This window comes from Clytia hemisphaerica, unplaced genomic scaffold (genome assembly GCF_902728285.1).
Source record: "Clytia hemisphaerica strain Z4C2 unplaced genomic scaffold, Clytia hemisphaerica genome assembly, whole genome shotgun sequence".
In the NCBI taxonomy this organism is placed as follows: domain Eukaryota; kingdom Metazoa; phylum Cnidaria; class Hydrozoa; order Leptothecata; family Clytiidae; genus Clytia; species Clytia hemisphaerica.
The window spans coordinates 247,255-262,345 of NW_027103803.1; the positions used below are offsets into that span (position 1 = coordinate 247,255).

General features: G+C 34.1%; 1 protein-coding gene across 1 annotated transcript; it reads left to right on the forward strand.

The window, feature by feature from the left end:
- Positions 1 to 730: 730 nt before the first annotated feature.
- On the forward strand, positions 731 to 10,227 carry LOC136806343 (creatine kinase M-type-like). Its single transcript, XM_067062906.1, has 5 exons — positions 731 to 812; positions 7,734 to 7,998; positions 8,467 to 8,680; positions 8,984 to 9,511; positions 9,891 to 10,227. The coding sequence occupies exons 2-5, from the start codon at positions 7,756 to 7,758 to the stop codon at positions 10,163 to 10,165; spliced, it is 1,260 nt and encodes a 419-aa protein (XP_066919007.1). The 5' UTR covers positions 731 to 812; positions 7,734 to 7,755; the 3' UTR covers positions 10,166 to 10,227.
- Positions 10,228 to 15,091: the final 4,864 nt, after the last annotated feature.

Below are 15,091 nucleotides of genomic sequence, written 5' to 3' on the forward strand. Positions count from 1 at the left end.
TTTTGTTTTGTTTTAGGTCAAGCGCGCAATTTCGTGAGACTTGGAAGAGATTTCAATAATGAATTTTTCCCCACATCTGTCGAAAATTTACTCAGAAAAAAAAGTGATATCAAATGTCAAAAGATGGATTTGAATATATGCACTTCTTCTAACATCAAAAATATCCTTTTAGGAAAAATTGAATAAAATGTCAATGATTTAGGATTTGTATGCGCCAATGTTCCCTTTTACTTATGAAACATCATAAACCTTTCCGCTTTGAAAGCGTCTTCTAGATATTTAGAAAAAGATATGCCTTGTAATACTATATAATACTTGATTTTTCCTAGAAAGTCAACCAAAGTTGGTAATTATCGGCGTCGGTTACGCCCAACAAAACAAGGCCATTGACATCAAAACGCCTCGATATCCTAGGATCCTAGATACGCAATTTTACACTCCCGGATTGGTAAATTTTGCATTATTATGCATAAATTATGCGCTTATTTTCATAATTTAGTAACAAAATCTTCTGAAAAAATTATTCGACATGATCAACTTGTTGAACAAACAAAAGGTTTTCAAAAACCTATCATAATTCATGCATAAATATTATATCATATTTGTGCATAAATTAGTGTCGTTTCCATAACAAATGCATAATTGACGAAAAGTAATTCATAAAAAATATTTGACGTCAGATTTTGTTCTGCAAAGCAAAACAAACAAACTTAGTTTGAAAAACTCAACACTTCTTAACTTCCAGCACTCCGGAACAGACGAAGTTTTTCTCTCTCACACAGTTTTCTCTTTTCTTTCTTCTAAAAATACAAGTAAGTTATACATTTTATTTTATTTTACTGTTTGATACCTTTGCTACATATACCAACACTAGATTTTCTCAACAAGCTTGTTTCGTTAAAATCCTGAGTGGTTTTAATCTTTCTTGAACAAATCCGGCTTCTACTAAGTGTTGAATACTTTGGTACGTTTCAAACAACATCTTTTAAGTAAAATTGAGCAATTTTTGAACCTTTTTGAGCAACGTTGAGCAGTTTTAAGCATCTCCGACCCTCCTGTAGTAATTTCTGACCCTTTTCAATCAATTTTAGCCGTCTTTGAACCTTTTCAAACAACTTTGAGCAATTTTGAGCCTTTTCAACCCTGTACTTGCAATTTTTAACCCCTTTGGAACAATTTTAGCAATCTTTGAACCTTTTTGAGCAATGTTGAGCAGCTTTAAGCATCTCCGACCCTGCTGCAGTAATTTCTGACCCTTTTCAATCAATTTTAGCCGTCTTTGAACCTTTTCAAACAACTTTGAGAGCCTGTAAGCATTTTCGGCCCTGCTGTAGCAATTTTAGACCCTTCTCAACTAATATAAGCCATCTTTAAACCTTTTCGAACAACTTTGAGCAATTTTGAGCCTTTTCAACCCTGTACTTGCAATTTTTAACCCCTTTGGAACAATTTTAGCAATCTTTAACCTTTTTTAGCAATGTTGAGCAGCTTTAAGCCTTTCCGACCCTGCTGTAGCAATTTCTGACCCTTCTCAACTAATATAAGCAATCTTTAAACCTTTTTGAACAAGTTTGAGCCTTGTCAACCCTGTTGTAGTAATGTGACACGGGTATTTTATCTGTGTATGAAAAGGCTGTATGTCAGACCCTAATTCTTCCTAAAGTGTCACGCAATCCGAGTTCAAACAGGTAGCTTTCGCACGATCTATATATGAAGATATAGAAAGGCCAAGACACAAGAAACTGACAAGATAGATCTCCACTTTGAGATATAAAATAAAAAGTATTATTTTGAATTAGAACTTGTTACAAAAATGACGATTAGAAAATCAAATAAAACCTACTTAGTATATTAGTCTCTATCTTCCAGATACGTAGTATATGATAGCGTAATTCCGTTCAGACATAAGTCATCCGTTCGGACATAAGTCATCCAATGTGAACTGTAGTTGCAAGATCTTGTTGCGCTCTACTTCACGACCGTTCTCTCTTTCTCCGATCTTCTTCTTTTCCTTTCTTGTTCCGTCTTCTTTCCTCCCTCTTCTTGTCATGTTTTTGGGTCCTTTTAGTGGGGGGCGTACGAGGGTTGCCAACACCGAAATACCGACATATTTTTCTTAAATCACCGCAATACCGACACAATTTCCCGAAAACACCGACACCGACGTCTTTTAGAGCAAGCTTAAGATTTTTCTATTCTTAGTACGAATGCTCAATCTCATGAGCGTAGTGGTGCACTACTTCAGTTTTTCCTGGAGTAAACTATCGCCAATTCAAGGGTTTTAAATCTTTAAAGCTCAGTTTTTCAACGGCCAGTGGACAAAAAAAGTATATAGGGAACGCTTTGAATGCTACTTTTTACTTGAGTGTTTATTTGTTGTGCAAAAAAAGAGGGAATAAAGGGATATCTGAATTAGCCTATTTCATAGGATTCGTGTTTTCAGTACATGATTTTTTTCTACGTCACTACAGTAATCAAATTTTTATTGCCCCCGCAGGAGCGTAGCGACGAGGAGGCACTCATAGCTTCACGCATAAATATTGGACTGGAATCTCGAAATTTTGTTGTTTGTTGTCGCGCAAGCATCCCCGTAGTTAGTCTCTTCCGTAGTATTCATATTTTCATATTACGTTATATGCTATTACCATTATTACGTATTACGTATTATATTTTATTAGTTTTGATTTAGCATTGAAAAGCTGAAGTGAGTGTTATAAATGCAAATTATAGAAAAAGTATAGTGATTACATCATAACCACTGACCTTTATATATACTGGGTTATATAAAGGTCAGTGATCATAACACGAATTACAATATTACTTGTGCAAATCAAAACAAACAAAATGGCAGACTGGTTATGATGATGAGCTGATTCATCGACTGGAAAAAGTGTTTTGTATGTCAAATTTTATTTCTTGTCTTTGAAACTGAATATTAAATACTGTAATTTAGTCAGAATTTCACTTCAGCAATGATTTCAATTCTTTTTCCGGAATCTTTAAAGAAATTTGCTCAAGTTTTCAAATGTACATTTGATATTTTTGTTCAAACTGTAATTTATCTTTGTCTGTTATTTTAATAACTACCTTTATTGTTCATAGAGCTTCTCGAGCTTTAAGGACCATCATATGGTCGTAACTCGGGAAGGTCTTTCTTAACTTGGTAAAACAAGATACCAGCAAAGTACAAAAAAGTAGAATGTACGCATATGAATCCAAAATTGAATGTCAATCAATGTAAACAAACTTTTTTTTTTGGTCTGCAAAATAGATTTACCTCACTTAGAGTGTTTTCATTGTTTGTTCAGTGTGGTAAATCTATTTTAAAAACCTGAAAAAAGTTTGTTTACCTACGTTCGTTTAACTTTATAGGCACACATTCAACTTTGACTTTTTCATACAGTTGTGATAGCCTACGTAATAACTTACGCTCCAGTGGTTTGGTGAAATAGCCCCAATTCTGGCTTTCCAAGTTAAGAGGGACCTTCCTGAAGGCATTTAACGGTGGTTAGACTAGGCACACAGACAGTCATATAGAAACATTATAAAGTGAAAGTATATAGCTATAAACTCAAAAAGTCTAGCTTCCCGAAGGCACGTCTCTTCATTGTCTGTGCTGCGAACATCTTAATGCATGGCTTCAATCCTTTCAGCTTGGAGAAAAGATTGCATCATGAAAAAGTTCTATGCTATGCATTTGAAAAACAATTTAGGCGCATTTCAACTTTTCTCGACTGTACGTCTGAATGGACCACAATGGCATTCCTTGATTTTTGTTTTGACCAACAACATAGAAGATTTTGCTTGAGAAGTCCAATCACAGTGTAGGCAAGTGAAGCCCGGGCCTTAACTAGGATTGGTTTCTATTTCACCCTATTTAAGATGGCGCAGAACTTTTTCATAAATTTTAAAATACACAGTATCCTCTTGACTATTGTTTATTAGGCAAAGTAGCAATAGAGAATTGTTGAAATATAGCAGCCAATGAAAAAAAACAAGCTATTTCTGATTGGTTACCTTGTTGATTTATTCACCGCTATATATTTTGCCTACAATCTAAGATGTCTGCAGCATTATCGGAAAAGGTCTATTGTGAATGATCATGACATATATTGTTGTAAGAAAGAAACTAGGAGAAAAAAAACAAACAAGGAGATTTGAAATTCAGTAAGATAATGATACCATAATATTTGAATTATGTTTTTGAAAAGCTTAAATTCCCAAGTCATTTAGGATGATTACAAAATTTAGTTTTTCTCAACGTTTTTGTTGAAAGGAAATCTGCACAGATTTGTGCATTTTTCCCCTGTAAATTGAATAGAAAAGAGCATGTTGCAGATACACGAATCCTATGAAATAGGCTAATGTATAAAGTAATGGAGGAGGAGGAGGCGCAACCACGGTTTGCGCCGACGGAGAAAATTTTCCCAATTTTGTCTTCTCGTTTGGCTAAAAGAGCTCTTTTTGAACGTCATTAGATAGAACTAAATCTACCTCAGCCGAAAGCACCGTCAGAAAAGGGCGTCAAAAAAGATCTCTTGTTAGGATGATGGAAGGAAGCTTGAATGCCTGACACGTCGTGCAAAATATTATGAATCTACGGTAAATAAAATTCGTTAAAAAATTAAAAGGATTTCTAACTTCAAACTCAGGATTGCAGAGTTATTTTAAGTGAAATGCAGTGGAATTTGGAAGATTCTACAGTTATAAGTGACTAAGAGGCACAACAATGATCGGAAAATTTTGGATACGAAGACTCTTGATTTCAGAATAGATGAAACTACACGTTTTTAACCCTTTCTCCAGTTTTCAGATTAGGCAAAGACGCCGTCGAGATTTTTTTCTACTAGGACGGGCCGTGAAACTGTGTAAAATACATTTTAGTACACATTTTTTTATAAGCAAATCTCAAGGTCTCATATTAGCAGGTTTTTTTCGCTATCTCGTAAAGTGAAAGCTTTTTAGATGATCTAGCTATGGCAAACTATATCCCTTGATCCAATAAACATAAATAAATATGGTATAATATCAGGGGTGGTCAAAGTAAATTTTTCAGAAATTAAGCCAGAATGCTAAGCAGCCCCAGGCCTGAGCCGAAAATTGGAGTTGCTTATAAAGAAAATGTGTAGCAAGTTTTGCATGCTTACCTGACCGCAGAAGAGTATTGTAAGGTGTTTTATTCACGACATGGCATGATAACTTACGGATACAGATTCGGAGAAACCCTCCCAATCCCAAGCAATAGATTTTCTAATCATTCACGGGCCGAAACCCCTGAAGCCTTGGCATATTTCTCATTAAAATGTCTTTTAAACGCTTTAACCAGACTAAATTATACAAACCCCAATCAAATTGAAACATTCTCGAAAAGGGTCGCAAAACGATTGAAACAAAACCACCCGGCTAAAAGAGGGCACAAGCATGGTTTGCGCCGACAGGAAAAATTCTACATTTCTGGAAGATAAATAGCTCGTTTGATTTAGGCTGAAACTAAATTGGTATTGACAGTCTGCAAAGGGAGCACTGCAAGGGGAGGACCACAGAAAGTATTTTATATTGAACAGGTTTGGCCCGAGGAGGCAAAATTTTGAAATTTAAAGTGCCCAAAATGCTGAGAAACGCATCTAAATTATGAGTTAATGGATTATTCCGTTAAAATGAAAGAATTAATGATTGTTGATTTTTGATGAGAGCTGCATTTGAGATCTCGAGAAAGCTTGCCACACGCTGCAAATGCTTTCTTTATCTGTTACCCACTGCAGGTAGAGTATTATGATTTTTTCTCAAAAAGTGCACATTTCTGGTAAACAAGAGGTTAAGAAACACCATTATTCACACAATCTTAAGAAAAAGAGGATGAGACAGGGTAGCTACTAAAAATAGCTATAATACTTCAATTCTTGTAGAGATAAGATATTCAATAGCTGAAATGCAGAAATGCAGATTCAAAAACTTTTTTGAGATCCTTTGAAATATGCAGATTCACCGACAATATTTATCGAATTACCGAAATACCGACCCAAAAAAGTCATTTTACCGTCACCGCAAGGCATGTCCAACACCGAAATACCGACACTTTTCCCTTAAAACACCGAAACACCGACGCAAAAAAGGGTCAATACCGACACACCGACAAACCCGTACGCCCCCCCCCCCCTTTTATATCATTTGTCTGATATGCAATTTCACAATGGATTGTCGTTAGGACCCTGACGGAAGTCGTTTTGTGTATTATATAACGTCGTTTATGGGGCCTAGCGGAAGTGTCGTTAGCCCCCAAATTGATTTCCTGTTTTTTAGCAATTAATGTTTCTTATTACATGAAAACGCTTCATCACAGTAATTTCTGACACTTTCCAATCAATTTTAGCAATCTTTGAATCTTTTTGAGCAACTTTGAGCAGCTTTAAGCCTTTCCGACCCTGTTACAACGAATTTTAACATTCTTTGAACGCTTTAAAACATCTTTGATCAACTTTGAGCCTTTTTTAACCTGTTTTAGCAATCTTTGAGCGATGTTAAACAGCTTTGATCAACTCTGATCCTTTACAACCCTGTTGTGTCAATTTCTGACCATTTTCGACTAATTTTAGCAATCCTTGAGCCTTTTCAACTCTGTTTTCGTGCCTTTAACCCTTTTGAACAACTTTGCGCAACTTTGATACTTTTCGACCCTGTTGTAGCATAAATTCTGACACTTTTAACTAATTTATGCAATCTTTGAACCTTTATGAGCAACTTTGAGCCTTTTCAACCATGTTCTTACAATATTTAACCCCTTTGAACCTGTTAAATCAAATTTTGACCCTCTTCAACTAATTTTAGCAATTTTTGAGCCTTTTCAGCCCTGTTTTCACTTTGTTTCAACTTTGAACAACTTTGAGCCTTCTCGACCCTTCTCGACCCATTTGTAACAGATTCTGACCCTTTCCAACCAAATTTGAACAATTTTTAAACCTTTTTGAACAACTTTAATATAAGACTTTTCAACCCTGTTTTTGCATCTTTTGACCACTATTCAACCAACTTTAGTAATTATTAAGTCTTTTTATACATCTTTCCGCAACTTTTAGCCTTTCGGACCAATCTTAGCAATCTTTGAACCTTTTAAAACATCTTTGATCAACTTTGAGCCTTCTTAAACCTTTTTAAACAATTTTAACAATCTTTGAGAGTTGTTAAACACCTTTGAGCAACTCTGAGCTTTTACAACCCTGTTGTGTCAATTTCTGACCCTTTTTGACTAATTTTAGCAATCTTTGAAGCTTGAGCAAGATTTAGCCTTTTTAACCCTGTTTTTGCAACTTTTTGCTCTTATCAACCAATTTTGGCGATCTTTGAAAGTTGTTATCATCTTAGAGCAACTTAGAGCCTTTTCAACTCTGTTTTAGAAATTTTTTAACTCTTTTTAACATATGTAGTTTATCAATCTTTGTACCTTTTTAAAAAATCTTTGAGTAAATTTTAAGCTTACTTTGAGCTTTTTCAAACATCTTTAAGCAATCTTTGGACCTAACTCGACATCTTTTAAGCAACTTTTAGCTTTATAACCATTTTTTAGCAACTTTAAACCCTTTTAACCCCTTGAGCTAATACAATCCTTACAGTATCTGAGCTACTTTGTGCCTTTCTCTTAGTTTGTTTGTCAGAGCTCTTTTATGTTTTGTTTATCTTTTTTATTTTTTTTCGTGATTCAACTCCCGCGAAATATGATTTTTTCTCTCATTTTTTAGATTCATCACTTTCCAATCAATAATGGCTGCTATGTTACGAGCTCTTTCAAAACCATTAAATATGGCTGCTGGTGTTGGCGCCGCCGCATTGGGTTTAGCCACCGGTGCTATGGGATTCCCTGAAGCTGCTAACGATTGCAAGTCTAAGGTGAAAAAAGCCTACAGACAATTCATGCCGTGTATGGATTATCCTGATTTATCCAAACACAATAACTGCTTGAGTAAAGTATTGACACCGCAAATGTATACTAAACTTCGCGATTTGGTAAGTTTCTAATTTATCACTCAATTTTAGATAGACAGTTTCTATATTTACGTTAATAAGTCTGAAATCTAGAACTTCTTAATAATGAGACTAGTCATTCGACTTTTTTTCTGGTCAAATAGCAGTCGATAATACGACTAGTGTGAAACTTGTATTACTTTGGTACACATAATACAACAGACAATAAACTGTGGCCCCTGTGGCATATGCCTTTAGAGGTTTTGAACTAGACTTTCAGCATCCTACAAAAGACATTATCTCGTAATACAGTGGAGTCTCCATTACTCGTACCTGCACGGAAAACACAAATATGTTCGTGTAAAGGAAATTTCGAGTTATTGTGTAAGGTTTGCAAGACATTGAAAACTAAAAAAACTTGTTCGAGTGAAAGAGACATTCGATTTATAAAGGTTCACGTTAAAGAACTTCCGCTATTTACGGTAACTATCAAATTTTCTTTTTTCCTAGCAAACACCATCAGGTTATACACTTGATATGGCCATCCAAACAGGTGTCGACAATCCCGGACATCCGTTCATTTCAACGGTCGGTGTTGTTGCCGGTGATGAAGAATCTTATGAAGTCTTCAAAGAATTGATGGACCCCATCATCCTAGACAGACATAATGGTTTCGGACCAAACGATCGCCATAAGACTGATCTTGATGCCTCCAAAATTAAAGGTATCTTTAATCATCATATTTTGGTTTGTGTAGTTGAAATAAAGTCGAAGATTTAGAAATTGCAAGCTCCACCACACTAACTACAGATAATTATAGGATTTTAATTTGATTGACTCCTCATCGAGTGCTCGATAATAGAGCAGTATTATAATGACAGTTGACTAAACTCTTATTTTAAACTCAGAGTTTCATGGCGCCTCCACGCCAATATCCTCAGTGAGTTTGAAGTAACTACACAATTAAAAGCTATGAGATTTCTAAAGCTACTGAAGAACTAACGTCGATGTATTTTTAATTCCACAGGTGGTAAATTTGATGAAAAGTATGTGTTGAGTTCACGCGTGCGAACAGGACGTTCCATCAAGGGACATTCCCTTCCACCGCACTGTACTCGTGCTGAACGTCGCAGTGTTGAACACATTGTCACATCCGCCTTGAACTCATTACAAGGTGATCTGTCTGGTACTTATTATCCGTTATCTGGAATGACCGACGATGAACAACAACAATTGATCGATGATCATTTCTTGTTTGATAAACCAGTGTCTCCGTTGTTGACCTGTGCTGGTATGGCACGCGACTGGCCTGATGCACGTGGTATCTGGCATAACAAAAATAAGAATTTCTTGATTTGGATCAACGAGGAAGATCACACTCGTGTCATCTCTATGGAGAAAGGTGGAGACATGAGGAAAGTCTTTGAACGATTCTGCCGTGGATTGAAGCAAGTTGAGAAACATATTGAGGAACATGGCCATGGATTCATGTGGTCTGAACGTCTTGGATATATCTTGACTTGTCCATCCAACCTTGGAACTGGTCTAAGAGCTGGTAAGTATGACCACGTTTTGAAGCTAATAATAAGAACTGAGATAATTTCATAATTTTAACTTGATATTCGCCCAACATGACAAAACTTCGTTATACATGATGTAATATTTTCTACGGAAACAACCCGGTTTTTACCAGTAGTGGAAAATTTTAGCTCGAGAAAAGTTGTATAAAATTTGCCACTACTGGCACAAACCAGGGCGTTTCCGTAAAGAACATTACGTCATGAATATCTTGAATACAAAACTCCTCTTGATAGAATTGTCACTTCAACTTTCAAAAACAAGTGGAGTAAAATCGTGATCTGTCAACCCGGACTCTCTCTATCCATCTGTCACTTTTCACAATGAAGTTCCCCATCATAACTGGTATTTTTCAGGTGTTCACGTGAAATTACCAAAGCTGTCTCAAGACAAACGTTTCGATAACATTCTTCAAGCATACCGTTTACAAAAACGTGGAACAGGAGGTGTCGACACTGCTGCTGTTGGTGGTACCTTTGATATCTCAAACTTGGATCGTCTTGGACATTCTGAAGTTGAACTGGTTCAACAAGTCATCAATGGTGTCAACAATCTGATTGACATGGAAAAATCCTTAGAAAAGGGTAAGAAGATAGAAAGCCTCTTGCCCAAAAATATGAAGTCTCAATAGAGATTTCTACATCCCCTTCCCCATCTGTATAAAACAAAACAAAAAACATTTTAAAACTTAATAAGGTCAAAAAAATTAATATTTCCAAAAATACAAAAAAAAAAATATAAAAAGCAAAAGAAAAAAAAATTTTTTTCGACTCATTTTTTCAACTGAATTTTTTTTATAAATTGTGACACAAAAATTACCCCTTTTCTATGAATATTTTTGTAAATTTTTTCTGAACCTTCGATTATTTTGTAATTAATTTTCCTTATAAACTCTAATTGTAATAGGGTGCACTTCTCAGAGAGGTCAGAAAAGTTAGTTTAATCTTTAATAATGATAAATAAACATCTTTGAAAAATCTAACTGCCTGAAGATAGAAACCAATGAAAGAGATACCAAATTGCCTGAAAATCCATCTATAACACAATAATTTTTTTAACTTCCCCAAAACCTCGGCTTCCCCCAACTTTGATCATCTCAAAGTCCTTTTAGAATCGTGATAAAAATTTTCTAAGGGTGTTAATGAAAGAATTTTAGTAGCTAACCATATAAAAGACTGATTTGAATAACATTGAAAGGAATTTTAATGTCTTTTGAAAATTATGCTGATTATTTTTGAATACTTGTCGAGCGTTCTGTGAGGGCGGAATCGATCCGAGTTTATCAAAGTTATGATCTAGGTTTCTAAGGGTGTTAAAATGGAATTAAAAATTAATATAATCGAATTTAAGTAGCTAACCATGAAAGACTGATTTGAACAACCTTGAAAGGAATTTTAGTGTATTTTGAAAAATTTGGGGATTATTTTTGAATACTTGTGAGCGTTCTGTGAGGGCGGAATCGATCCAAGTTGATCAAAATTATGATCTAGGCTTCTAAGGGTGTTAAATGGAATAAAAAATTGATATGATCGAATTTGAATAGCTAACCATGAAAGACTGATTTGAATAACATCGAAAGGAATTTTAATGTCTTTTGTAAATTTTGGTGATTATTTTTGAATACTTGTTGAGCGTTCTGTGAGGGCGGAATCGATCCAAGTTGATCAAAATAATGATCTAGGCTTCTAAGTGTGTTAAAATGGAATTAAAAACTGATATAATCGAATTTGACTAGCTAACCATAAAAGAGTGATTTGAATAACATTGAAAGGAATTTTAGTGTCTTTTGAAAAATTTGGGTATTATTTTTGAATACTTGTGAGCGTTCTGTGAGGGCGGAATCGATCCGAGTTGATCAAAATTATATGATCTAGGCTTCTAAGGGTGTTAAAATGGAATAAAAAATTGATATAATCGAATTTGAATAGCTAACCATAAAAGATTGATTTGAATAACATTGAAAAAAAATTTAGTGTCTTTTGAAAATTTTGGGGATTATTTTTGAATACTTATGAGCGTTCTGTGAGGGCGGAATCGATCCGAGTTGATCAAAGTTATGATCTAGGCTTCTAAGGGTGTTAAAATGGAATAAAAAATTGATATAATCGAATTTGAATAGCTAACCATAAAAGATTGATTTGAATAACATTGAAAAAAAATTTAGTGTCTTTTGAAAAATTTGGGAATTATTTTTGAATACTTGTGAGCGTTCTGTGAGGGCGGAATCGATCCAAGTTGATCAAAATTATATGATCTAGGTTTCTAAGGGTGTTAAAATGGAATAAAAAATTGATATAATCGAATTTGAATAGCTAACCATAAAAGATTGATTTGAATAACATTGAAAGGAATTTTAGTGTCTTTTGAAAAATTTGGTAATTATTTTTGAATACTTGTTGAGCGTTCTGTGAGGGCGGAATCGATCCAAGTTGATCAAAATTATGATCTAGGTTTCTAAGGGTGTTAAAATGGAATCAGAAATTGATATAATCGAATTTGAATAGCTAACCATGAAAGACTGATTTGAATAACAATGAAAGGAATTTTAGTGTCTTTTGAAAATTTTGGTGATTATTTTTGAATACTTGCGAGCGTTCTGTGAGGGCGGAATCGATCCAAGTTGATAAAAATTATGATCTAGGTTTCTAAGGGTGTTAAAATGGAATTAAAAATTGATATAATCGAATTTGAATAGCTAACCATGAAAGACTGATTTGAATAACAATGAAAGGAATTTTAGTGTCTTTTGAAAAATTTGGGGTTTATTTTTGAATACTTGTGAGCGTTCTGTAAGGGCGGAATCGATCCGAGTTGATAAAAGTTATGATCTAGATTTTTAGGGTGTTAAAATGGAATTAAAAACTGATATGATCGAATTTGAATAGCTAACCATGAAGAACTGACTTAATTAACATTGAAAGGAATTTTAGTGTCTTTTGAAAATTTTGGTGATTACTTTTGAATACTTGTGAGCGTTCTGTGAGGGCGGAATCGATCCAAGCTGATCAAAGTTATGATCTAGATTTCTAAGGGTGTTAAAATGGAATTAAAAATTGATATGATCGAATTTGAGTAGCTAACCATAAAAGACTGATTTGAATAACATTGAAAGGAATTTTAATGTCTTTTGAAAATTTTGGTGATTACTTTTGAATACTTGTGAGCGTTCTGTGAGGGCGGAATCGATCCAAGCTGATCAAAGTTATGATCTAGATTTCTAAGGGTGTTAAAATGGAATTAAAAACTGATATAATCGAATCTGAGTAGCTAACCATAAAAGACTGATTTGAATAACATTGAAAGGAATTTTAATGTCTTTTGAAAATTTTGGTGATTATTTTTGAATACTTGTGAGCGTTCTGTGAGGGCGGAATCGATCCGAGTTGATAAAAGTTATGATCTACATTTCTAAGGGTGTTAAAAACAAAAATTTTGAGATGATGGAATTTGAGAAGCTAACCATGAAAGACTGATTTGAATAACATTGAAAGGAATTTTAGTGTCTTTTGAAAATTTTGGGGATTATTTTTGAATACTTGTTGAGCGTTCTGTGAGGGCGGAATCGATCCAAGTTGATCAAAGTTATGATCTAGATTTCTAAGGGTGTTAAAATGGAATTAAAAACTGATATAATCGAATTTGAGTAGCTAACCATAAAAGACTGATTTGAATAACATTGAAAGGAATTTTAATGTCTTTTGAAAATTTTGGTGATTATTTTTGAATACTTGTTGAGCGTTCTGTGAGGGCGGAATCGATCCGAGTTGATAAAAGTTATGATCTACATTTCTAAGGGTATTAAAAACAAAAATTTTGAGATGATGGAATTTGAGAAGCTAACCATGAAAGACTGATTTGAGTAACATTGAAAGGAATTTTAGTGTCTTTTGAAAATTTTGGGGATTATTTTTGAATAATTGTTGAGCGTTCTGTGAGGGCGGAATCGATCCAAGTTGATCAAAGTTATGATCTAGGCTTCTAAGGGTGTTAAAATGGAATTAAAAATTGATATGATCGAATTTGAATAGCTAACCATGAAGAACTGACTTAATTAACATTGAAAGGAATTTTAGTGTCTTTTGAAAATTTTGGTGATTACTTTTGAATACTTGTGAGCGTTCTGTGAGGGCGGAATCGATCCGAGTTGATAAAAGTTATGATCTACATTTCTAAGGGTGTTAAAAACAAAAATTTTGAGATGATGGAATTTGAGAAGCTAACCATGAAAGACTGATTTGAATAACATTGAAAGGAATTTTAGTGTCTTTTGAAAATTTTGGGGATTATTTTTGAATACTTGTTGAGCGTTCTGTGAGGGCGGAATCGATCCAAGTTGATCAAAGTTATGATCTAGATTTCTAAGGGTGTTAAAATGGAATTAAAAACTGATATAATCGAATTTGAGTAGCTAACCATAAAAGACTGATTTGAATAACATTGAAAGGAATTTTAATGTCTTTTGAAAATTTTGGTGATTATTTTTGAATACTTGTGAGCGTTCTGTGAGGGCGGAATCGATCCGAGTTGATAAAAGTTATGATCTACATTTCTAAGGGTGTTAAAAACAAAAATTTTGAGATGATGGAATTTGAGAAGCTAACCATGAAAGACTGATTTGAATAACATTGAAAGGAATTTTAGTGTCTTTTGAAAATTTTGGTGATTACTTTTGAATACTTGTGAGCGTTCTGTGAGGGCGGAATCGATCCAAGTTGATCAAAATTATGATCTAGGTTTCTTAGGGTGCCAAAAATGTAATGTGATCTCGAGATGATCAAATTTGGGGCTAGCCAACTATTCTACTGTTTGAAAAAATCTCCAAAAAACATAAATTTGCCCCTAAAAATCCCCTAAATATCCCCTAAATATGAACAGGCTACCAAAACCATTTGAATGTAGGTTAGGACTAAAGAAGATTTTAAGCTTTGAAAGTTACCTCTCTGAGAAGTTTTACCCTAATTTCCCCATTTTTTTTATTGTACATATTGCTTTATTATATATATTTTTTTATTGTAAATACATTTTATATCACTTAAAAATCTACTCTGTCTAAATTATTTTCTAGTTTTATCCAAATTTTCTCCTATTATTTCCCTTTGGTTTTTACAACATGTTAAATTGAAGCTCGTAGTGTCCGAGAGATAATGTTTCTTATAAAAATAATGAAAATTCAATAATTTGAATATTTTGGCGGTTCAATAAATCAACAATTAAGCTGAGAGTTAGTATCCACGCTGTTTTTTATGAGAATGGTGTAAATCCATTTCATCATAGATATTTTTAACTTTTTTTGGGAAAATTATCCTAAAATATTCTTAAAGCATTCTTAGGATAGGATCCTCATTCAGACTAGATATAACATTTAGTGCATACGTCTCAAGCATAAAATGGCACTTTTGTGAAGGAGTGAGCCTTAGTTGGGGGTAATTGACAATTTATAATTGAAAATGATCTAAAAATGGCATTCTTAGCTTGAGTAGCAAAATTCCATGATGGTGATATTCTTAGCATTATTCTTGATTTTTTGGCCATTTTCATCATGGACATTCTTATAAAG

Bases quoted from the DNA above. Each gene is read 5' to 3' on its own strand.
- LOC136806343 (XM_067062906.1), top strand. From the start codon at position 7,756: ATGGCTGCTATGTTACGAGCTCTTTCAAAACCATTAAATATGGCTGCT. The intron at 8,681-8,983 runs GTATCTTTAATC...TTAATTCCACAG, and splicing joins TGATGCCTCCAAAATTAAAG to GTGGTAAATTTGATGAAAAG. The intron at 9,512-9,890 runs GTAAGTATGACC...GGTATTTTTCAG, and splicing joins TGGAACTGGTCTAAGAGCTG to GTGTTCACGTGAAATTACCA.